The following is a 24849-nucleotide window of genomic DNA, read 5'->3' on the forward strand; positions in this document are numbered from 1 at the left end:
TTCTAATTTAAAATTTTAATTTGGCTAGAATTCTTTAAAAAAAATTTTTTTTAAATGTTTTTATTTATGTTTGAGACCGAGAGAGAGAGAGACAGAGACAGAGACAGAGCACGAGCTGGAGAGGGGCAGAGAGGGAGAGGGAGACATAGAATTGGAAGCAAGCTCCAGACTCCGAGCAGTCAGCACATAGCCCCACGCGGGGCTCAAACTCACGGACCATGTGATCATGACCTGAGATGAAGTCAGACGCTTAACCGACTGAGCCACCCAGGAGCTCCAAGTTGGATAGAATTCTTAATTATAGTAACAAATATCTCCACAAGATACATTCTGGTATCTTATTAAAGTAAACCTTACAGAACATATTAGGCTAAGTATCCTAGTTCACATGGGCCTTTCTAAGAGCATTTTGAGTACTGAAGTGGGTGCAGATAATGCCAGGATATTTGGTAACTTCTTCACAAGGTTTAAGAACCACATGACACTGTCATACACCCACATCTATGATCCAACCATCAGTTGGCGGAACTATTCAATTTCCTTTGTTTACCTACGGTAGAAGTCTGTATCTCAGGGTATGAATATTTACTCTTTCTTTTCATAAAACAGTGTGTTTATTCCTTTTTAGTCTCTTTCTGAGTGTACACAGCAGATGTCATTCTTGGCCAGCTACTGTGGTTCCCAGATAACTCCTAAGGCAGAGTTCAGTTGAAATTACTGAGTAGAATACCAGAAAAGATTCTTTGAGATTCTTCAAGTTGAGTGAATTGTGAAATGTTGATTAATGTTTCTTGTTTTGCTTTGTTTTGTTTTTAAATTTTCCATAGAGCTTTAAATTGACTTGTAGAAAATTATTCTTGCTGATGTATGTTGAATATCTTTGGAACAGGTAAAAAATGCATTTCATAAATCTCCATTGAGGGGAGAGTTTGTCAAGCCTCACATTATCAGGTTCAGGTATGTAAATCTAAAATGCTGACTTCTGAATATAATTTAAAACTAAAGCTGTTAACTTGGCTAGTAATAAATACTATTGGAAATATTAATGATATTATATAATTCAATTAAACCAATATTCATTTGACAACTGTTCTAAGGCACGGATTATAATTTGCTTTACTCATTCTCTAAATCCATAAGAAAGCATTTGCAAGGTGAGGTAAGGGACGAGTATTATTGGTGGCTATATTATTGAATTGTTCTTTGGGAATCTAATTACAAAAATAGGGACCTAAGCCATATACCTTAGTTTAATAACCAATTTTTCCCTCTATAAAATAGCATAGTAGATGAGGTTTGTCTTACCCTCTTCATTCTCCTCTTTATGAATTTTGTTTACTTTTTTCATCTCTGTCTCTTTCTGCTCCAAATATTTATTTAAGAAAATTCCAGATCTGATCATCTACCATCAATAAATAGAAGTTCAGAGCACAACATTTTAAGCAAAATACTATATAAGTATCTTAAATAATATATTGTCTTAATAAAAATTATTTGTATTTTTAAAAAACAGAATGAGAGCTGTTTCCAGTATCATTTCAATGACAAAAACTGCAAGTTACCTCTCAGTCTATCATTTAGCTGACATCTCTAAATGTCTAAACATCTCTAAATGAGGTGTTACTTTGACCACTTTCTTCTGAGAAGTCTGTATTCCCTGGGATTTGAAATACTATTCTTTCTTGGATCTGTATCTACTTCTCCAATCCTTAAATTTTCACTCTCTCAAGGGGACTTCATGCACCCACATGACTTCATACTATCGAAATCCAAATTTCTATTTCCAATCTAAACTGTTTTTCTGATTTCTAGAGCTATCTGCCTGCCCATGCACATCTCCACATGTAGGTTCCACAGAAAATTCTCTAACTCAAGTGAAACCCACTGACACTAATGGGAAACCTGGACATCATCCTACACTCCTCCATTTCCTGGGCCCCTCACATTTTATGAATAACCATGTTCTTCCAGTTCTACCTTCCAAATCACTTTCCAATTTGTTTACCTCTTCATCTTAGTAACCTTCTTACTCATTAGTATTTTTTCTGCAATCAGTGGGAAGAAATGCAAGTTTGTACAAAAGATGAAGTTAATCTTACAGATTTTAAGCTGAGATACTAGGGACATGAGCCTGAAATACGAGTCTCACTCGGGGGAGGAAAAGGGAGCTGAGTTGAAGATATGCCTTTGCCCATTCTCAATCAAAGTACTAGAGAGTGTGGATGTAACCAGAATTTTTCAGAAAAAGGGTAATGCAAGGAAAAAAATGATGATGAAGAAAGCCTGAAGAAAATAATACTTAAGGAGATGGGGAAAAAATAGGAGCCAAGGAAATAGGGAAGGAGAAAGAAAAAGAGATATCATGAGAAAGGCACCACTGATACAAAAGACAAAAAGTTTCAAGCATGGAATGGTCAGCATTGGCAAATACTCCTGAGAGACCAAGTAATATGACCAGAAATAATTAACTGGATATGCCAATGAGGAAGTCATTTAGTGTACAGAAAAGACTCAGTGGGATGGAAAGGGAGGAAGTAGATTGCAAGGAAGTAAATATGAGGCACAGTGTAATTTACCCTTTCAAGAAGGTTTGTTGTGATAAGGTGAGAGATAAATTGAATAGCTGGGGTAGAGAGACAGTTTTGTTTGTTTTTGTTTCTATTAGTCAACCAGTATAGGAATAGTTTAAGAGAAGGAATAAAGAATAATTGTTGTACGGTGTTGCTTAGTCAGTGAAAGGGGTGAGATACATAACAATATACTCATTAAAGTCCTATTTGTTTTTTCAGATTACAAAAACAATATAAATATATAAAATTCAAATAACACAATATCACATAAAATAGAAGGCAAAAACTCCCTCTCTAATAATTCCATTTGCAGAAGTAACATAGTTTCTTAACAATTGGTTGTGTGGTATTTCACTACAAGTATGTGTCAGGGTTGATTTAGCCAATGCCCTTGTGATGGACACTTGGGTTGTTACATATTTTTTTCTGATTTAAAAACAAGGTTATGGGGCGCCTGGGTGGCGCAGTCGGTTAAAGCGTCCGACTTCAGCCAGGTCACGATCTCGCGGTCCGTGAGTTCCAGCCCCGCGTCGGGCTCTGGGCTGATGGCTCGGAGCCTGGAGCCTGTTTCCGATTCTGTGTCTCCCTCTCTCTCTGCCCCTCCCCCCCGTTCATGCTCTGTCTCTCTCTGTCCCAAAAATAAATAAAAAAAAAAAAAACGTTGAAAAAAACAAGGTTATGATAAACATTTGTATAAATCTCTTTGCACACACAAAAGTTTATTTGAAGAGAGTGCTGTATCAGATAAATGGATCATCAAATGTATAATTGATAAACAAAACTGACCTCTAAAAATAAGGTTCTAATTTACATTCCCATTTACAGTTTATATGAGAAGTCAATACACTGTATAGTGGGGAGTAAAATTCTTTGAGAACTGATTATATGAAAAAAAGGAGGTAGAGTAGCTGACAGAAAATGAGAAAGAGAAGTCAAGGATGATTCCAGGAAGTAATTCATCCAAACAACACTAAGGCTAATTAATGCTCTATTTTGAAAATATAATCACATGAAGTAACAACAATTTGGTCAAGCTTTCTAATATCCCTAGGATTAGAAGTTGTTTAGGAAAGCATGAAGTTGCTTAGGAGATTTCACTGGATTTAAGCCACTGGGAATTAAACCTGGAGGCCAAACACAGAGTTGATTTCACATTGATCATATGGTATATTTAATAGTATTAAATGGTTGACAAGAGGGTATCTTTTTATATTAATAACTAGATATTTTGGTGTTAAGGGACACCATGAGCATACTATCTTACTATCAGGGAGGATAAGTTGGAAGTTTTATATGTGGAAAACAATAGGAATATAGAATGAAACAAATTGGATCTTTTAAATTACATTATGGATTTGTTTTGTGTGTGTTTCAAATGGATGATAAAGAAAAAATAGATTGTGATATTACCACAAATCTAATTTTGAACTTTATCTTTAAAACCATTTTTTTCTGTTTTTCTTTTTGATCCACAGTCCAGAGGAACATGGAGTGTTGGCTCATATGTTGCTGATTTTTAGATTTCGCTCTACTGAGGATCCTGAAGCCATCAATAAAATTATTCAACGTGTTCTAACTGAAAAGCTGCATGATGCTGTAGGACCCCCTAAATTAGATCCTGAATCAGTTGAAATTAAAAGTAAGTTTCTTTCTGTTATTTAGCTTAATTTTCTTACATAGAACAGCTCCATGTTAGTTTTGGTCTTAGGCACTGATTTTATTTTATTTATTTATTTATTTTTATTTATTATTTATTTATTTAAAATCCAAGTTAGGTAACATATGATTTCAGGAATAGAATTTAGTGATTAATCACTTAAATATAACACCCAGTGCTCATCCCAACAAGTGCCCTCTTAGGCACTGACTTTTAAAAATTGTTTTGGATATCCTTTATTATGGAGTCTTGCCATCAATAGAACTTTATTTGGGACTAATTGGTCCTAATAAAGTATTTTTAATTTTAATACTACCCTTAAACTTATGTCTCCTATGCACATCTCTCATTAACCCCGGGTCTGTGTTCTTTCTCTGTATTGGACTTACATCTCAGCTCTAGCATCCATTATACATGGAAAAGTGGCTTTGTGCATTCTTCTTCTTGTTGCTTCCATTTTATGTTCGGAGAATATGATGTTGGAAAGGTTCATGCCATTCACACATTTGCCTTCAAGTTGCATTGATATACCTTGTTATAGCTTCTTTCCTTAGACCATTTACCAATGAAAAATTATAATTATTTATATTATTTTTTATATATTTTACAAACTAATTTAAAAAGTCTGAGCTTTTTGTGTGGAGGATAGGGGAATGAAATAAGCAGGAGTATGTCCTCATTACCAGAAAGGAAGAAAATATAGTAGATCCTCAGTGGAAATAAATGTTTGGTTAAGAGTTGTGTGCTATAGAACAATGCTAGTCATAGAAATACCACGTGGGCCAACCCTATGATCTTAAATTTTCTAGTATCCACATTAAAAAAGCAATAGTAAACATGTGAACTTCATTTAAAATAGTTTGATATTTAACCCACTATATCAAAGTATTATTATTTCAACAAGTAGTCAATAGAAAAAATTATTTCATGAGATATTTTATATTTTTTTTTGTACTAAGGCTTTGAAATCTAGTGCATATTTTGTTATTTATAGCATATTTCGGTTTAGACTAGCCACATTTCAAGAGCTACTAGGCACATGTGGCTAGTGGACACAGTATTGAACATGGCAGCACTAGAAAATAGAGAAGAGGGAAACAAGTAGAAAGTATGAACATAATGTGCTAACATAAAAGCTGATAGACCTAACTAGCAGCATGGCCTAATGGTCACCTACCCTGTTTGCTTAGGAAGAAAGACTTGGGTAGTTAGGACAGCTACATAATTTATGGGGCCTAGTGCCAAATGCTGGACTCTTTTCAAAAAGCAACAAAAACTTACCACTACGAGTATTAATATATAAGATTTCTTTCTTCTACAGTCTCTCTTGACTCGTTCATGGTATTTTTTATTTGCTAATTATTTGCTAATAATTGCTAATAATTATTTGCCATTCTATGTGAAAAAATTAAAATTTTAAATTACTAGCATGAGATGTATCGTTCCTCTTCATGTTTGTAACATATCATTTCAAATGCAAATGTAAAAGCATTTAAGTATGTGGAATTATGAAAATTATACAACAGTATTTCACACATGCATGAATTTGGCTGTAATCAGATCGATAGAAAAAACTATACAAGACAAGCTTCACAGTTTTTTTTTTTCCCTTGTTGATATGTGCACATTTTACCAATGTTCTCTACCTTCAGCTTAAGTAAGAAAGGACCTGAAAAGTCATTGTATGTCATTATTTTCAGCAGAAGCTGTTGGCTAATATAAAAAAGTAATGGGAGCAAGAAAGGATATAATAGGGCCCTTGGGTGGTTTGTGTCTAGTAGAATGCTATTGCTTTCTTCTGTGTTCTGAGCAAGTCCTGCTTCAAACAGAAAACATGATCTCCTGGACTGTCACTGCGTCCTGTTTCCTTAATGGTAAGCATCACACACTTTATTTGTACTCGCTTTGAGTTTGCTGAATGTTGTGGATCCACTGGAATTCTGAGTTCATTGGGTATCACAAATGACATATGCAAATGGGCGCCAGGAGCCCATGGACACATATATTGTGTGTTATCTCCTCTGTGCATGTCATACCCCAATTGCTCTTCAGACTTCACTTTATTTATTTTATTTTTAAGTTTATTCATTATTTTGAGAGATGGGGAGGGGCAGAGGGAGGGAGAGAGAGAGAATCCCAAGCAGGCTGTGTGCTGTCAGTGCAGAGCCCAGTGCGGGGCTCTATCTCACAAAGGGTGACTTCATAACCTGGGCCAAAACCAAGAGTGGAGACTTAACTGCCTAAGCCACCCAGGCTCCCCCAGACTTCACTTTATTTATTTATTTATTATTTATTTATTTATTTATTTATTTATATATGAATTTATTGACAAATTGGTTTCCATTCAACACCCAGTGCTCATCCCAAAGGTGCCCTACTCAATACCCATCACCCACCCTCCCCTCCCTCCCACCCCCCATCAACCCTCAGTTTGTTCTCAGTTTTAACAGTCTCTTATGCTTTGGCTCTCTCCTACTCTAACGTCCTTTTTTTTTTTTTTTTTTCCTTCCCCTCCCCAATGGGTTCCTGTTAAGTTTCTCAGGATCCACATAAGAGTGAAACCATATGGTATCTGTCTTTCTCTGTATGGCTTATTTCACTTAGCATCACACTCTCCAGTTCCATCCACGTTGCTACAAAAGCCATATTCATTTTTTCTCATTGCCACGTAGTATTCCATTGTGTATATAAACCACAATTTTCTTTATCCCATTCATCAGTTGATAGACATTTAGGCTCTTTCCATAATTTGGCTATTGTTGAGAGTGCTGCTATGAACATTGGGGTACAAGTGCCCCTATGCATCAGTACTCCTGTTATCCCTTGGATAAATTCCTAGCAGTGCTATTGCTGGGTCATAGGGTAGGTCTATTTTTAATTTTCTGAGGAATCTCACACTGCTTTCCAGAGCGGCTGCACCAATTTGCATTCCCACCAACAGTGCAAGAGGGTTCCCGTTCTCTCCACATCCTCTCCAGCATCTATAGTCTCCTGATTTGTTCATTTTGGCCACTCTGACTGGCGTGAGGTGATACCTGAGGTGTGGTTTTAATTTGTAATTTCCCTGATAAGGAGCGACCGCTGAACATTCTTTTCATGTGCCTGTTGGGCCCCCAGACTTCACTTTAAAGCACAAATTATAAAATAAAAAATATTGAGAATTTCAAGACAGTGAGCATTAAACCAAGTGCACAGTCATGCTCAGTGCAGAGCCCAATGTAGATACACATCCATTAAGATGGCCCTTAAAGTAGTATCAAGATCAAAGCCAGAACTTTCTCTAGGAAAAGTCTGAGCTAGAGAAGAACAGTTATTTGAAACAAGGAGATAAGAGGTGATGATATTTAATATCTACAGAGAATAGTCACTTCTTTATTTGAGCCATTTCCCCCCAAAATAGCCAGAATGGAGAAAGTCAGAAAGAAGCTTTCTAGAATATAGATCTCTGGCATATAAATACTATTAAAGACTAAAAGAAAAATTAACATTAACATTTTTGTATTTAGAACACTGATTCTGCCATGTTCAAAGAGAAGAGTTTTGGATCATTGGAAATCTACTGAATCAGGACATTTAACTGTGTGGAGTTTTATGTATCTGTTGGTTGGCTTAATGCTTGCATAGGGGTTAGAACCTGATGTTGAGAAATAAATAAGCTAAGGAGCCATGCGCTAAAGTTGAAAAGAGGGCAAATTGTTTTTGCAAATTTCAGCAGAAAGAAAAATTAGAGAGATACATTCTTTTTAAGTGAGAGTGAGGATGGATTTATGGACCTGCCATTCAAAAATGTTATACAAATGGGACTATGCCTGTGAGTTTAGTGGGGAAAAAATCTGAAATAATGGTCCAATAAAAATATCATTGCATTTAGGGAATTAATACCATGGTTTAGAAAAGTATTTCCACAAAAGGGGGAAATACTGCATCTTATTTCTGGTATGAAACTCAGATTCCTGGGTTTTCATCATAAAACTACTGAATCAGAATTCCTGGGAAGAGGAACAGGAACTGACAGTATAAAGACGCTCTCTCTGTGAGTTTCATTCAGACTAAAGTTTAAAAACGCTTGTTCAGATCTCCCTTTTCCTCCAGGGTAATGAACAGCCTGCTCTACATATATAACGAACTGTGTTGCTTTTTTTTTTTTTTTTTTTTTTTTACAATCTCGAGGTTTCTGTCTTATAACGGACTTAACCAGCCTTTCCTATTTAAAGTACTCAAGAGGCATTATGAAATCCTGATATGCTGGCCCTGTTCTATTACCATTTCTGTGTATTTCAGAAATCAACAAGACAGAAACAGACAACTTTCTGAACAGTTGTAAGTGTAACATATTTATTAAAATTGCCTTACTTGAATTTAACACTGGATCATTTAGGCTTACTTTGTGTGATATGTATAGGGTCCGAATAAAGTTTTGATTGATCTGTGCACAGCTCAATGGTGCTTTATCTTATTGTTGAAGCACATTTTATACTAAATAATGAAAAAAAAATTGGAGAGACTTTGGAGTGGATATATGGGTGTCTGTGGCACAGGTATAGTGGAAATGAGTTGTAACACTTGTTAAAGAAAGGGGAAAAAAGACTCAGTGTTCTGGCTGGCAGATATCTATAATAATACTCTTACAAACATTTTCTAAAGATTATATAAAAGTAACGGCATGTTGGCATTTTTTCAGCTATACGGCAGAAGCTCATGTTACTCTAAACAAAATCTTGATGATTTTTTTTAAAAAAATTTAACATTTATTTATTATTGAGAGACAGAGAGAGACAGAGCAATGAGCATGGGAGGGGCAGAGAGAGGGGGAGACAGAATCTGAAGCAGGCTCCAGGATCTGAGCTGTCAGCACAGAGCCCAATGTGGGGCTTGAACCCACGGACTTTGAGATCATGACCTGAGCCGAAAATCGGATGCCCAACTGACTGAGACACCCAGGTGCCCCTTCATGATGATTGTTTAATCCCATACTATGGAAATATCAGGCAACTATGGGGTTGGGTATATATTGATAAAATTACTGAAGGCTCAGATAGTATCTTACCCATATTTTATTTATTATTTTTTTAAGTTTATTTATTTTGAGGGAGAGAGAGGAGTATGAGCAGAGGAAGGGGCAAAGAGGGAGGGAGGGAGAGAGAGAGAGAGAGGAGGAGAAGAGAGAGATAGAGAGAGAGAATCCCAAGCAGGCTCCATGCTGTCAGCGCAGAGCCAGCGTGGGGTTGAACTGTCAAATTGTGAGATCGTGACCTGAGCTGAAATCCAGAGTTGGACGCTTAACTGACTGAGCCACCCAGGCACTCCTACCTATATTTTAAAGTACTGACTCTAGGCCTAGTATTTCCCTTCACCTACAGCAGATTACTCCACCATGATTTAGAGGATACATTTGGATAATTATGGAGTTAGTACATAATATATTTTTCTAAATGATGGAAGGAAAATGTGCTACTCACCAGCTTAGAATACAGTTAATTCAGAGCTTGATTAAACATGGAGACCAAAGAATAATCCTGTTACGTAAATGGCATGTATTCTTGCCACCGATATTTATTGTGCTAGTGATGTATTAAGCAATAGAAATATAAAATGGATGAGATATAATACCTGCGTAAAGCAGCTTTTACTCTAGTGAGACTAGATGTATGAGATTAATGCATGAACACATAATTCTGAAGCAATGGGTCTCAAGCAAGAGAAATTTTGACCCCCATGGGATCATGACCCACTGTGTGACTTTGGTTATCATGGTTGTGGGGGGGATGCTACTGGCATCTAATATGTATAGGCCAAGGATTCTTCTGAACATTCGATCATATACAGGATCATATACAGGATACAGTGAAGAATTATGCATCTCAAAAATGTCAATACAGCCAAGGCTGAGAAACCCTGTTATAAACAATATATATATACACATATATAATATTATATATGTATATGTATAAAATTGGTGTATATATTATTAGTGTATCTATATATAATAGCATATATAATAAACCCTGTTATAAACAATGCTTATATGTAAATAATATATATAATTAGTGTATATATGATATATAATTATATATAATTAGTACTGGTAACTATACTAGCATATATACATGTATATATAAACAGACATATATACATATATATGTATATACACAGAGAGAGAGAGAGAAAATGATGATGATGATATAAGTATGAAAAAAGCCATAACTAATCCAGTTTGGGGGCAGAGGAATTGTTAGAGAAGGCATCCTAGAGGAGGTAATGAATGACTTAATCTACAAGATGAATAGATGTTAAATTAATGAACCACTATAGTTTAAGGAAAAGTAAGGACAAGAGAAAATGTTTGGTACTATTGGAGCACAAAGTATGAAAAAAAATTGAGATAGTAACGCAATTTGATACTTAGAAGCAACTGCTAAGTAAGGCATTGTCTCTCTTTGGCAGGCTGTGGGACACGAAGGAATAAAACTTCAAGACAGAGTCTCAGGATCGTTGGTGGGACACCTGTAGAGGAGGGAGAATGGCCGTGGCAAGCTAGCCTGCAGTGGGATGGGATGCATCGCTGTGGAGCAACTTTAATTAATAGCACGTGGCTTGTGAGTTGCCGCTCACTGCTTTAGAACGTAAGTCTTGAAACTTGTGAATGACTGGGGGTAAGCAAAGTGCACTCATGCACTCGGGCTTGGCAGGAAGGAAATACCTTGCGAAGTTTGAAAGAGATGAGTTTAGATTTTTTTTTTCCTGTAATGTTTATTTTTGAGAGAGATAGAGACCGAGTGCGAGTGAGGGAGGGGCAGGGAGAGAGGGAGACACAGAATCTGAAACAGGCTCCAGGCTTCCAGCCGCCAGCACAGAGCCTGATTGGGGCAGGGGAGGGGTGTAGCGGGCTCAAAACTCACGAACCGTGAGATCATGACCGGAGCCGAAGTCGGGCGCTCAACCGCCTGAGCCACCCAGGCACCCCGGTGAAAGAGATGAGTTTAATATGGAGGTAACATACACATCACAAAGAGTGGAAGACTCCTAAAACCTTAGTGAGAGGTTTAATGGTCGGGAATTGGAAATGGCATCAAAATACATGTAGATAAATTATCCACTGATAAAGAAATAATAATTTGTCAAAGCAAGCCGGTGTTTTAAAGAAATTTTAAAGTCATCTTTGGACTTGAGCCTGATGTCAAAGAGCCTTAGCTCTCTGCTGTGTATCTATCAGGAATGGGGGCTGGGTGGATTGCAGATTTGACCTCAAAGGAGAATTCTACATGGCAAGAAATAATTAATATGAAGACATTTGGTAGTAACAAATTATACAACTGAAGTATTCCAAGGAATGAAGACCTTTTAACCTAATGCAAAATGCCTATGTATATAGGATAGTAATGTTTTGTTAATTTATGTGTAGCCTTTTCAGTTTCAGAGAAATGTGTATGTTTGTGAGTAGGAGCATGGTACATAGAATACATTTGTTCCTGCATCTGTACAAAAATATGCTTTCTGTATGTCTCCTGGAGTCACTGATTCCTAGAAATGTCAAAAGGCTCTAGGATCTGGAGTAAGCGATTCAGTGCAGAGTGGCATGTATTTCCTAAAAACCACACCACTGTGGCATTTCCACCTCACCTTACTCCTGAGCCAGATTCTCAGATTGGAAAGAGTTTATTTTTATACATAGAAACTGTAATTTATTTTATTTTTTTAAAGGTTTTACTTAATTTTGAGAGAGAGAGAGAGAGAGAGAGAGAGCAAGCAGGGGAAGGGCAGAGAGAGAGAGAGGGAGACACAGAATCCAAAGCAGGCTCCAGGCTCTGAGCTGTCAGCACAGAGCCTGACGTGGGGGGTGAACCCATGAGCCATGAGATCATGACCTGAGCCGAAGTCAGACGCTTAACCGACTGAGACACCCAGGAGCCCCAGAAACTGTAATTTTAACAAGAAAACTTATGTTGACACCAGCAGCCTAAAATGTGTAATATAAGTCCTTACATTGGTAGCATAATAAAGTGGAATTTGCTGTTCATATTTTTTCCTCAGGTATAAGGACCCAACCAGATGGACTGCTTCCTTTGGAGTAACAATAAAGACTCCAAAGATGAAGCAAGGCCTTCGAAGGATATTTGTCCATGAAAAATACAAGTATCCATCACATGACTATGATATTTCAGTTGCAGAGCTTTCTAGCCCGGTCCCCTACACAAATGCAGTACATAGGATTTGTCTTCCTGATGCATCTCATGAGTTCCAACCAGGGGATGAGATGTTTGTGACAGGATTTGGAGCACTGGAAAATGATGGTGAGCATCTGAAATCAAACCATAGTAACCCAGTTTGGTATTCTAAGCCTTTTAAAGAATGGAATGTTATTATGCCAAAATATGCTGGTGCATTGGTCCTGTGAACCTGGGTAAGTCAGGCCCTGTTTGTAAATTAGGTCTTTTATAAGACACAAAGATTCCTTCATTGCTTTAGGTTACTATCAAGTGCCTCACTACTACTGTAGTCATGGTGCTTGGTGAGGTGTCTGAAATAGTAAATATGTCTGAAGTTTTTACTAGGGATTTAACTGCATAGGAGATTAGGAATCATTATATACTCAATTGTGAAGATGAGAGAATCGTATAGCCACCATTCTCCCTACTGAAATTACATTCTAAGTTTCACAATGGAACAGAAGTCACTTAAACAACATGATGCTCTCTCATAAGTATCTAACTTTTCATTTAAAGTAGTAAGGAAATCATTCTTTCCCCAATATTACTGTACCTGAAAAAATACATATCCTAAATTGCCATCTTATCCAACAATTATGAAAGATTTTCTCAAGGTTTATAGAATATATGTATATCTACAAATATAAAGAATTTTTTTGTCCTTTAGGTAGTGGTCAAAATCATCTTCGGCAAGTACAGGTGGATCTCATAGACACTAAACCTGTAACGAACCCAATCTTACAATGGTGCCATAACTCCTAGAATGTTATGCCTGGCTCCTTGAAAGGAAAAAGAGATGCATGCCAGGTACGTGGTTTGACCAGTAGTATGCTGTGTAATTTTTTGTTCATCTTTATTTTGAAATCATTATAATTTGCAGAAGGTTTACAGAGGGGTCTCATGTATTCTTCACCTCGTTTTCCCCAAACATTGCATCTCACATCCTATAATACAATATAGAATCTAGGAAATTGACATTGGTGCAATGTGTGCTTCTAGTTCTATGGCATATTTTTTACATGTGTTGTATATTATGTAACCATCACTCCAGCTAGAGATATTCCATCACCACAAAGATCTCCTTTATAGTAACACTTACTTCTCTATCACTTTCTTTTTTATCGTTTTCATTTAAATTCCAGTTGGTTAGCATACAGTGCAATTTTAGTTTCCAGTGTAGAATATAGTGATTCAACAGTTCCATATCACACCTGGTGCTCATCACTACAAGTGAACTCCTTAGTCACCATCACCTATTTAACCACCCCCCCCCACCTCCCTTCTGGTAACCATCAGTTTGTTCTCTATAGTTAAGAGGTCTGCTTCTTGGTTTGCTTCCTGTCTCTTTTTTTCCCTCTGCTCATTTGTTTTGTTTTGTTTTAAATTTTTAATGTTTATTTTGAGAGAGGGAGACAGACAGAGTGTGAGTGTTTTGTTTTGTTTGCTTTGTTTCTTAAACTCCACATCTGAGTGAAATCATATGGTATTTATCTTTCTCCAATTTATTTTACTTAGCATAATACTCTCTAGCTCCATCCAAGTCATTATAAACGGCAAGATTTCATTCTTTTATGACCGAGTAATATTCCATTATATATACATTATATATATAACATATGTATATTATATGTATATAATATGTATATATATGTGTATACATATATATGTGTATATATATATATATATATATATATATATATATACACTGCATCTTCTTTATCCATTCATCTTCTTTATCCATTCATCAATCAAGGACATTTGGGTTGTTCCATAACTTGGCTGTTATAGATAATGCTGCTATTAGGGGAACATGTATCCCTTTGATATTGTTTGTTTATTTATTTATTTATTTATTTATGTATTTTATAAATTTACATCCAAGTTAGTTAGCATATAGTGCAACAATGATTTCAGGAGTAGATTCCTTAATGCCCCTTACCCATTTAGCACCCCCCTCCCAATTCCCTCCAGCAACCCTCTGTTTGTTCTCTATATTTAAGAATCTCTTATGTTTTGTCCTCCTCCCTGTTTTTATATTAGTTTTGCTTTCCTTCCCCTATGTTCATCTGTTTTGTATCTTAAATTCCTCATATGACTGAAGTCATATGATATTTGTCTTTGACTGACTAATTTCGCTTAGCATAATACCCTCTAGTTCCATCCAAATAGTTGCAAATGGCAAGATTTCATTTTTTTTTATTGCTGAGTAATACTCCACTGTATATATATATACCATATCTTCTTTATCAATTCATTCATTGATGGATATTTGGGCTCTTTCTATACTTTGGCTATTGTTGATAGTGCTGCTATAAACATTGGTGTGCATGTGCCCCTTCAAACAGCATTCCTGTATCCCTTGGATAAATACCTAGTAGTGCAATTGCTGGGTCATAGAGTAGTTCTATTTTTAGTTTTTATTTTATTTTATTTATTTTATTTTTAGTTTTTTAAGGAACCAGAGTGGCTGCACCAGTTTGCATTCCCACCAGCAGTGCCAAAGAGATCCTCTTTCTCTGTATCCCCGCAAAACATCTGTTGTTGCCTGAGTTGTTGATGTTAGCCATTCTGACAGTTGTAAGGTGGTATATCTCCATGTGGTTTGATTTGTATTTCCCTGATGATGAGTGATGTTGAGCATTTTTCATGTGTCTGTTGGCCATCTGGATGTCTTCTTTGGAGAAGTGTCTATTCATGTCTTTTGCCCATTTCTTCACTGGATTATTTATTTTTTGGGTGTGAGTTGAAGAAGTTCTTTATAGATTTGGATCTATGCCTTTATCTGATATGTCTTTTGCAAATATCAATCTCCCATTCTGTCCAGTTACCTTTAGTTTTGTTGATTGTTTCCTTCGCTGTGCAGAAGGTTTTTATTTTGATGAGGTCCCAGTAGTTCATTTTTGCTTTCGTTTCCCTTGCCTCCGGAGATGTGTTGAGGAAGAAGTTGCTGCGGCCAAGGTCAAAAGGTTTTTGCCTGCTTTCTCCTCAAGGATTTTGATGGCTTCCTGTCGTACATTGAGGTCTTTCATCCATTTTGAGTTTATTTTTGTGTATAGTGTAAGAAAGTGGTCCAGGTTCATTCTTCTGCATGTTGCTGTCCAGTTTTCCCAGCACCACTTGCTGGAGGAGACTGTCTTTATTCCACTGGATATTCTTTCCTTCTTTGTCAAATATTAGTGGCCATACATTGTGGTTCCATTTCTGGGTTCTCTATTCTGTTCCATTGATCTGAGTGTCTGTTTTTGTGCCAGTACCATACTCTCTTGATGATTACAGCTTTGTAATACAGCTTGAAGTCTGGGATTGTGATGCCTCCTGCTTTGGTTTTCTTTTCAGGATTGCTTTGGCTATTCAGGGTCTTTTCTAGTTCCACACAATTTTAGGATTGTTTGTTCTAGCTCTGAATGCTTGAGTTATTTTGATAGTATTGCATTGAATATGTAGATTGCTTTGGGTTGTATCAACATTTAAATAGTATTTGTTCCTATCCAGGAGCATAGAATATTTTTCCATTTTTTTATGTCTTCTTCAATTTCTTTCATCAGCTTCTATAGATTTCAGTGTATAGATTTTTCACCTCTTTGGTTAGATTTATTCCTAGGTATTTGCAGTTTTTGGTGCAATTGTAAATGGGATCGATCCTTGATTCTCTTTCTGTTGCTTCATTGTTGGTATATAGGAAACAATCGATTTCTGTGCATTGATTTTATATCCTGTGATTTTGCTGAATTCATTGATTGGTTTCCAGCAGTTTTTTTGGTGGAATTTTTTGGGTTTTCCATATAGAGTATCATGTCATCTGCAAAGAGTGAAAGGTTGACCTCCTCCTGGCCGATTTGGATGCCTTTTATTTCTTTGTGTGTCTTATTGCTGAGGCTAAGACTTCAGTAGTATCTTGAATAACAAGTGGCGAGAGTGGACATCCCTGTCTGGTTCCTGACCTTAGGGGGAAAGCTCTCAGTTTTTCCCCATTGGATAATGATATTAGCGTTAGGTCTTTCATATATGGCTTTTATGATCTCGAGGTATGATCCTTCTATCCCTTCTTTCTTGAGGTTTCTATCAAGAAAGGATGCTGTATTTGTTAAATGCTTTCTCTGCATCTATTGAGAGCATCATGTGGTTCTTGTCCTTTCTTTTATTGATGTGATGAATCACATTGATTTTTTGCAGGTATTGAACTGGCCCTGCATCCCAGGTATAAATTCCACTTGGTCGTGGTGAATAATTTTTTAAATGTATTGTTGGATCTGGTTGGCTAATATCTTTTTGAGGGTTTTTGCATCCATGTTCATCAGAATAATTGGTCTATGGTTCTCCTTTTTAGTAGGGCCTTTGTCTGGTTTTGGAATCAAGGTAATGCTGGCTTCATAGAAAGAGTTTGGAAGTTTTCCTTCCATTTCTATTTTTTGGAACAGCTTCAAGAGAATAGGTGTTAACTCTTCCTTAAATATTTGGTAGAATTCCCCTGGAAAGCCATCTGGCCCTGGACTCTTATTTTTTCGCAGATTTTTGATTACTAATTCGATTTCCTTACTGGTTATGGTCTGCTCAAATTTTCTATTTCTTCCTGTTTCAGTTTTGGTAGTTTATATGTTTCTAGGAATTTGTCCATCGCTTCCGGATAGGGCACAGACACCTTTAAATATTTTTTAAAAATAGAGCCCCAAAGACTTCTACCTGTGCAAACAGCTCAGTTGAGCGCTTTTTCTCTTTTTCTAGATGGCATAATTTTACTCCCATTGTTCTGGGCATCCATGCCTAAGACAAAACACATATAAACCATCACAACTTCCATCTTATAATGACATAATTCCCTGATAAGTGTGAACTAATTAGTTTCAGTAGGACAGACTATCTTTCCGTTTTTGATAATTGCTGGTGGACATCACCTGATGCATCTTGTAATCTGTTAGCTATTCTGATTTTTCCATTAATTGCTTTATTCTCAGACTCATTTTTTCCCGTCTCTTAAGCAGATTTAAATTTGTTGTCTCTGTAATGTCTATTTCTGCATCCTAATCTGCTCTGCCTTCATATAGGCTTGGGTTTTAATTATCAAAATGATTTATTTGGATGCTACCTGTACTTACACTCTTTTTGTATCTCCTACCACCTACGAGGCTATACATCAACACTTATTGGTGAATTGATTTAAAATTACAAACACGTTATTCGAAATTCAGTTACTATTAGCATTAGTTAACATGTTTACATGAACAAAAGAAAATGCACAAAGAAGTTAGTATAATGCAGAGGGGAAAAGCCAAATGTCTGAGTTAGAGCACTCTGGATTCAAATTCAATTCTGCCACTGAATACATGTGCCATCAGGCAAATTACTAATTTCTCCAAGTTTTGATTTCCTCATTGTTAATATGGAGAAAATGAAATCTTGCTCCATGTTTGTTGCCAGAATTAACATGAGTGAATTAGATAATATGTTAATTCAGAGCTCCATAGAGTGCTGAACATCTAATGGGTGGTCAGTACTAAAGACCCCATGATTTTGAGGCAAGATCAGCCTGTACCTTGTTTTTCTGAGCTATATAAAGAAACAGCCCTCGGGAGTTTACAAGGCATAAACAATCGGAATTTGTGGTTTTAAATATGTATTTACTAAGTTCTATTTTATGCCAGGCTCTATGCTAAGCACTTTATATTTACTGTTTTATCTAATCTTCAAATTATCATCAGAGGTAGGTATTATTAGGAGCATTACAAATATATAAATTAAAGGTCTTAGCCGGCTGGAAGAGCCAGACTTGAGATTTAAACCCAGGTGTCTGACTCTAGTGTCTGTCCTTTTTATCAGTAATAGACTCTCCACCCTTCTTTTGGGAGCTATGTCACACTGATAAAGAATATGAGGAATTATAGTCTCAGATGTACCAGATAAGGGTACTCTTCTCCAAAGAGATGTCTCCTTGAATCTCAGTGTACCCACCTCTGAATCTAAGCTAATGTTTCAGGTAGTGGATCTCCTCCCTTATGTGAATTACTGACACAGGGTATCACTTCTGCATCTGAGCACACTGATATTTGAAAACTTCCCTTTCATTAAATTCAAATTAGAAAAATAACAAAAACTGCCATAATGAACTGAATTATTAGTTACCAATCTCTCTCTTCTCCTGTAGGGTGACTCTGGAGGACCCCTGGTTAGTCCAGATGCTAGAGATATCTGGTATCTTGCTGGAATAGTGAGCTGGGGAGATGAATGTGGACAACCTAACAAGCCTGGTGTTTATACTAGAGTGACTGCTTTCCGAGACTGGATCCATTCCAAAACTGGTATCTAAGAGAGAAAAATCTAGTAGAATGGAACACATTTTTGTGTATAGGCCATTCTCAAAGATACAGAATTGCAGAAGTCTTGCAGGTCACTTGGATATGACCCATCTAACTAACCTGTTTGCTTGATGCACATATTTCCTTCCTACCTCTGCTCCACTCCACTCCACTGAACGTCCTGCTTCTGTCAGATAGATTCTGTCCCAATTTGCGTTCATTTGTTTTCTAGAAGCTTTTTCATCAAAATTTTGGCTTGTTGATGTAAATTTCTTATGCATATTATGCATATATATATATATATATACATAATTGGAAGCAATTCCTTCTTTCATTTTTCCAACTTCTCTCATCTCAGATCTCTGCTTTCAAGGTGCAGAACAAAGGGTCAAAGGAAATGTAAAAAGGAAAGAACTATATTTTTATGTACAAAAACGTATTAGGAATTTCTTTTTCCTTTAAGGAATGAGGAAAATGATAATATTCATTATGACAGGTCAAGCAAACAGAAAGCAGAATACAAAACACTTAATGATGGAGAAAGAATGGGAATTAAGGAAGTACAGAGAAACCAAGATATAGTTTTATTTTCATTTCTAGCTAACATCTACAGTGATAAGTGTGGGGACAATTCTGTTTTCCTGTGACCTACAATAATTATACAGATTCTATATAATGTACTTGTTCTAAGTTAAAGCAAATAATATTTATTTAGTCTTGCACTACTGAAAGTATCAATATATTATAATGAAAACATCATCCATTTACTTGATATTATTGATAGTCCCATGAAGAAGGGGAAGATGGGAAAATATCACTACTCAATGTATTGCAAATGCTTTAAAAATCTGAGGTTATGAAAAATTCATTTAAGAACGACCAGTCTACCTTACGTATTAAGATTTTTTTGTGGTTGACTAGACGAGAATGAAGAGAGAATTAGTATTTAACGAAAAGGAACTATCACCAAGGGCTTGTGTGCTTGTGATTAAAGCTTTTCCAGCTACAAGCCTGGAAGGGAATAAGGTCCAGGTGTTAATGTATAGTTGTAGTCATGCAAATGGAAGTGAGACCTCCATTTGGAGATGATTACACATCTTTGCCTGCTACCTGCTTTACCAGCCCGTGGCCTGAGCACTTCCCTGGGCTTGGATCAGAAGATATCCTCCCTGCTGTGTCTAGTATGGCACAGAATTGCTAACTGCTTACATACAAAACTGAAGACGGAAAGCCAAATATCAGCCATTTTCATAATTTTATTTTTGGTAATTTACTAAGCTGTGAGAGACATAACATGCAAGTGATCTAGGCCATCATGAAGTTAGAACTCATGCCATGTTAATGGTGAGATTTCACTAAAGTTTCATTACCCTTACCTGCTCATATATAGCTATTCACCAAATTCTGTATTGGGCCATAACCACTTTGAAAACCACAATCAGTAGGAAAAATTTGACTTTTATTGACCTGAATAATATTGGCATATGAACTGGTAAAATTTAGGCACTTGGCTAAAGTAAGATGAAAACTGACGTGAATGGACGTGTTTGATATTTTGCACAAATTATTTTTGTTTCATTTAATATTCTGAAAAAAAATAAAATTGAGGCAAGTGATGAATTTTAAACAAAGATTTAAGTACATTTCAAACTAAATTACTCTCAGTGTTCTATTCAAAATTGACCCCCTGTTTCAGTATCTTCTGTAGTTGGGCCTCTAGATGGCACCTGTAAGCTGTGGGAAGATAGAAAAAGATGTCTGGATCTTCAAGTGTAAAAACTGTAGTAGAAATTCTGTGTTAGGGATTTTTTTTTTATAAAAGCAAAAGAATACAATTCCTCTCTTTGAAGGCATTTAAAAATAAGTACACATAAATTGACATCATGGTCAATATTTTCCAGATTTCTGGAGGCGAGTTTCCAAACTAAAAATTTATAACATGTGATGTGAGGAATTTCTTCTGCAAGCCAACTTGAAGAGATTTAAATTAAGGAGAAATTTTAGGAGTTTAATTTCACAATGGCATCATAGTCCTCAGAGAAATACCTTTGATACTATCTTTTACAAAAGATTTGAGAAACAGAGGTTGGGTCACAGTGAAAATATGAGCAGTAGTTCAAACTTTATGTGCACAGAGAAATAGATAATACGATAGGTCATATTTTAAAATAACTTCTTTTGAAAAAAGATAACATGTGGAGGGTTTCAGCATTTTTGAACATGTCTATTTTAACTATGTCATTGGAGAAAGTTAAGTTATGACTGGAATAACATTTATTAATTGTATAAGCAGTATGCAGTTCCTTTTATATCTTTTATCTCTCTTCCCACAGTACCTAGTAAAGTGCTTTGTATGTCATAGTCTTTCAATGTGTTGCTTTATTTTTATATTATGCAGAAAACATAGCTTTATTATTGTTTACACATTGACTTTAAGAAGTAATCCAGATTTTACATTAACTGTGATTTAAGCCAGGTGATTAAACACGCTAAACCTCAATATACTCCCTTATAAGACAGGGATAATAATATTACCTCAAATGATCGATTGTAGAGACTACAATGAGATAACATTTGAAAGTGCTTAGCAGAGTTCTGGCACATAGTGGGTGCTCAAGAAATGGTAGCTATTATAATTATTACTTTAATTAAACGGCAATCTTGTTTTAAACAATTGGTACTTGATCATTAGATAATTAGATAATTAGAATAATAGAGTAGGCCAATTTCTTGTTTAGTTAGGACTCCTCCTGGAAGTCTTTCTTGACTCCCTCAAGTGAATATAACATCCTCTTTTCTGAAATTCCTTACCATCTAAAAAAAACACTTTAAGATTTTCCCAGATAATCATAGATTCACATATAGTTGTAAAATATAAAACAGAGAGATCATGTGTATCATTTACCTAGTTTCCCACAATGGTAAACATCTTGCTTAGCTATAATATAATATCACAGCCAAGAAGTCAACATTGAGACAATCCATCAATCCATCAACCTTATTCAGATTTCACCAGTTTTAAAAGCATGCAGTTATGTGGGTATGTATGTGTTTAATTCTGTAATTTTATCATGTGTAGATTTATGTAATCCCACCACAGATGAGGTACAGCATAGTTTGATCTCAAGGATCCCTCAAACTACCCATAGCCACCTGGCTCCTTGCCTATCCCTGTCCTCAGTCTTTAACTCCTGGTAACCATTAATCTTTCCTATATGTTTATGATTTTGTCAATTCAAGAATGGTAATGGAATCATACTCTATGAAACCTTTAGAGGTTAGCTTTTTCACTCAGCATACTTCCATTGGCATCAATCCAAGTTATGTGTGTCAATAGTTCATTCTTTTATTACTGAGTAGCATTCTATGGTATGGATGTACCACAATTTGTTTAACCATTCACTCACTGAAGGGCATTTGAAGTGTGTACAATTTTTGACTATCATGAATAAAGCAACTATAACATTTGTGTGTCGGTGTGTAGGTTTTGTGTGAACATTCATTCTTATGGGACTAATACCCTAGAGGGCATTAATCGTCATATGGTAAGCACATGCTTAGTTTTTAAAGAAACTGTTATATTCTTTCATCTGGTTTCTTACATTTTTTAAACCTCTCTGTACCTACACTGTCTCCCCATGTTTTATAAAACTGTTTTTAAAGTTTATTTATTTTCAGAGAGAGAGAATAAGCAGGGGAGGGGCAGAGAGAGAGAGAGAGAGAGAGAGAGAATCCCAAGCAGGCTCTGTGCTGGCATCACAGAGCCTGACACAGGGCTTGATCTCATGACCCTGAGATCATGACCTGAGCTGAAATCAAGAGTTGGATGCTCAAATGACTGAGCCATCCAGGCACCCCTCCCTATGTTTTTTTAGAGATGTGTTGAATAGATCTGATACAACAACTAGACCATAAGCTCTCTCAGGTGGGGACCATGGCCGTTTCATTTTTATAACCTTTATAGTTCATAGGAAAGTATAATATTTATGGCACATACTCAATAAGATTTATGAAATAAAGATTGAAGACAGTAATAAAAGAAAGCAAATAGGAATACATGAGAAATTTTAAAAAAGGAATTACTTTGGGGAGAAAAAAATTAACAGTGTTGCCTTCATGAATGCATTATGCCATAATTTTTATAATTCTGGACTTTACCATAGTACCTCCAAGTATCTCATATTGCTTGATATATAATCTTGCTCTCTGTACTCTCCCACATGGTATACAAATACAGACTAAAAGACATGGATTATGTGATAATCTTATCCTTGTGCCTGTTTATTTCCTGATACATAATGTCTTTGATGGTTTTCTGATGAATCTGTATCAATTTCTATACTGTATTTGTGGAGTGGATTCAAGTACAAGGATATATCTTATATCTGTGTTGGTATTAATTTTTATAACCCTGACTCTATGAGTTTTTTGTTCTAGTAATGTTTTTATTGTACAACTCTCAAGGTGGGGTGGAAGACAGAGAGGCCTGTGACATGTAATTAGATGTGCCTTACTCGACACTGATCCATTAATCAATACTTCTTTGGCACAGCTGTAGCCAGTTTAAATAAATAACAGTGTCAATCACTATAATCACTGCCCTGCACATACCTTTGACTCCTGCTTTTCATTCTTGCTTCACCACCCTATGACATTTGCTTTTTACCACAACCCTGATAAAATCCAGATCTCCACCTACTCTTTTCCTATAGTGTGCCATTGAACATGTTTGGAGAAAAATACAAAAACACTCTGACAGGTCTGACTTCAAATGCATGGTCACAAATCTCCAGTGCACTCTCAGTGCTTCCCCAACATCATATGATACTTCACTGTTCACCTTCCCGTTCTCCCAGATTTCTGTTTCATACCTCTTCCTCTCCTCAACTCCCCTATCACCTCCTTCTGCATCCCATTCTCCACTGATGATCTTGCTTCTCACCTCCTTCACTGAAAATCGAAGCATTCTGAAGAAACCCTCCACCACCTCTATTCGCGTGTCAGCGGCTGCTTCTGCACACTTGGCTTTCCTGCCTGTTGCCCCAGGTGCTCTGATTGAAAGCCAATCCCCCCACCTATACACTAGATCCCATCTTCTCTCACTTACGTAGGTAATTCGCTCCAGCAACTCCTCCCTCCCTCTCCTACATCAAATTTTCTTTTGTTATTTTCTCAATCTTAAAACACACACACACACACACACACACACACACACACCCCAAATGATCTCAACTCAACTTTTTCTACCCGTTGCAGCTCCAAGACTTTGCAGGAAAGCTTTTGAAAAAATCACTCTATATTTACTACCTGTTACTACCTCCTATAACCTCTGCTTCTGTTATTCCTTAAGCACATTTCAATCAAATTTTGGCTTCGTAATTTCTCTAAAACTGCTCTTCACAAGGGCACTAATAGTCTCCATGTTGCTAAATCTAATGGTGAGTTCTCATCTTACATGTCTCATCAATCGCATTTGGCACAGTTAATCCCTGCCTCCTCCTTGTTAGATCCTCTTCTTTTCTTTCAGGTCACTACATATTCCTGATTTCCTGCTACTCTCAGACTTTGTACTCACAGGTAGTCTCATTTTCTGGTTGCCACCCTTGTCCTTGCGCTCCTAATGTTAGCTTACACCAGGGCTAAGACCTTATTATTCTTCCTTGGTGATCTCATTCAGTCTCATGTTTTAAATACCATCTATATGATGACATTTCCAGATTTTTATCTCTGGCTCAGACCTCTCTTCTCAAATCCAAACTCCTATGTCCAATGGTCTATTGGTATCTCCATTACTGGTATCTCCATTAAGATGTATAGTAACCATTTCTTTAAAAAAATTCTTTTTAATGTTTATTTATTTTTGAGAGACAGAGAATGAGTAGGGAAGGGGCAGAGAGAGAGGAGACACAGACTCTGAAGCAGGCTCCAGCTCCAAGCTGTCAGCACAGATCCTGACGTGGGGCTCAAACTCACGAGCTGTGAGATCATGATCTGAGCTGAAGTTGGGTGCCTAACTGACTGAGTCATCCATGTGTCCCTCTAATAATCATTTCAAACACAATGTGTCTTGTCTCCAAACATGTTGTACCCACTGTCTTCCCCACCTCAGTCAATGCCATTCTTCC

The 24849-nt window shown here is 36.5% G+C and overlaps 1 protein-coding gene across 1 annotated transcript in view; it reads left to right on the forward strand.

Annotated features, from left to right (window-relative positions):
- Positions 1 to 18833, forward strand: part of TMPRSS11E (transmembrane serine protease 11E) — a 61943-nt gene extending 43110 nt beyond the window's left edge. The window contains 11 exon segments of the mRNA XM_030314495.1: positions 890 to 957; positions 4046 to 4209; positions 6057 to 6101; positions 8509 to 8547; positions 10672 to 10829; positions 10831 to 10850; positions 12259 to 12518; positions 13102 to 13168; positions 13170 to 13204; positions 13207 to 13241; positions 18574 to 18833. Coding sequence (XP_030170355.1) covers positions 890 to 957; positions 4046 to 4209; positions 6057 to 6101; positions 8509 to 8547; positions 10672 to 10829; positions 10831 to 10850; positions 12259 to 12518; positions 13102 to 13168; positions 13170 to 13204; positions 13207 to 13241; positions 18574 to 18735 — 1053 coding nt within the window. The 3' untranslated portion in view covers positions 18736 to 18833.
- The last annotated feature ends 6016 nt before the right edge of the window (positions 18834 to 24849 follow it).

This window comes from Lynx canadensis, chromosome B1 (assembly GCF_007474595.2).
Source record: "Lynx canadensis isolate LIC74 chromosome B1, mLynCan4.pri.v2, whole genome shotgun sequence".
Lineage (NCBI taxonomy): Eukaryota > Metazoa > Chordata > Mammalia > Carnivora > Felidae > Lynx > Lynx canadensis.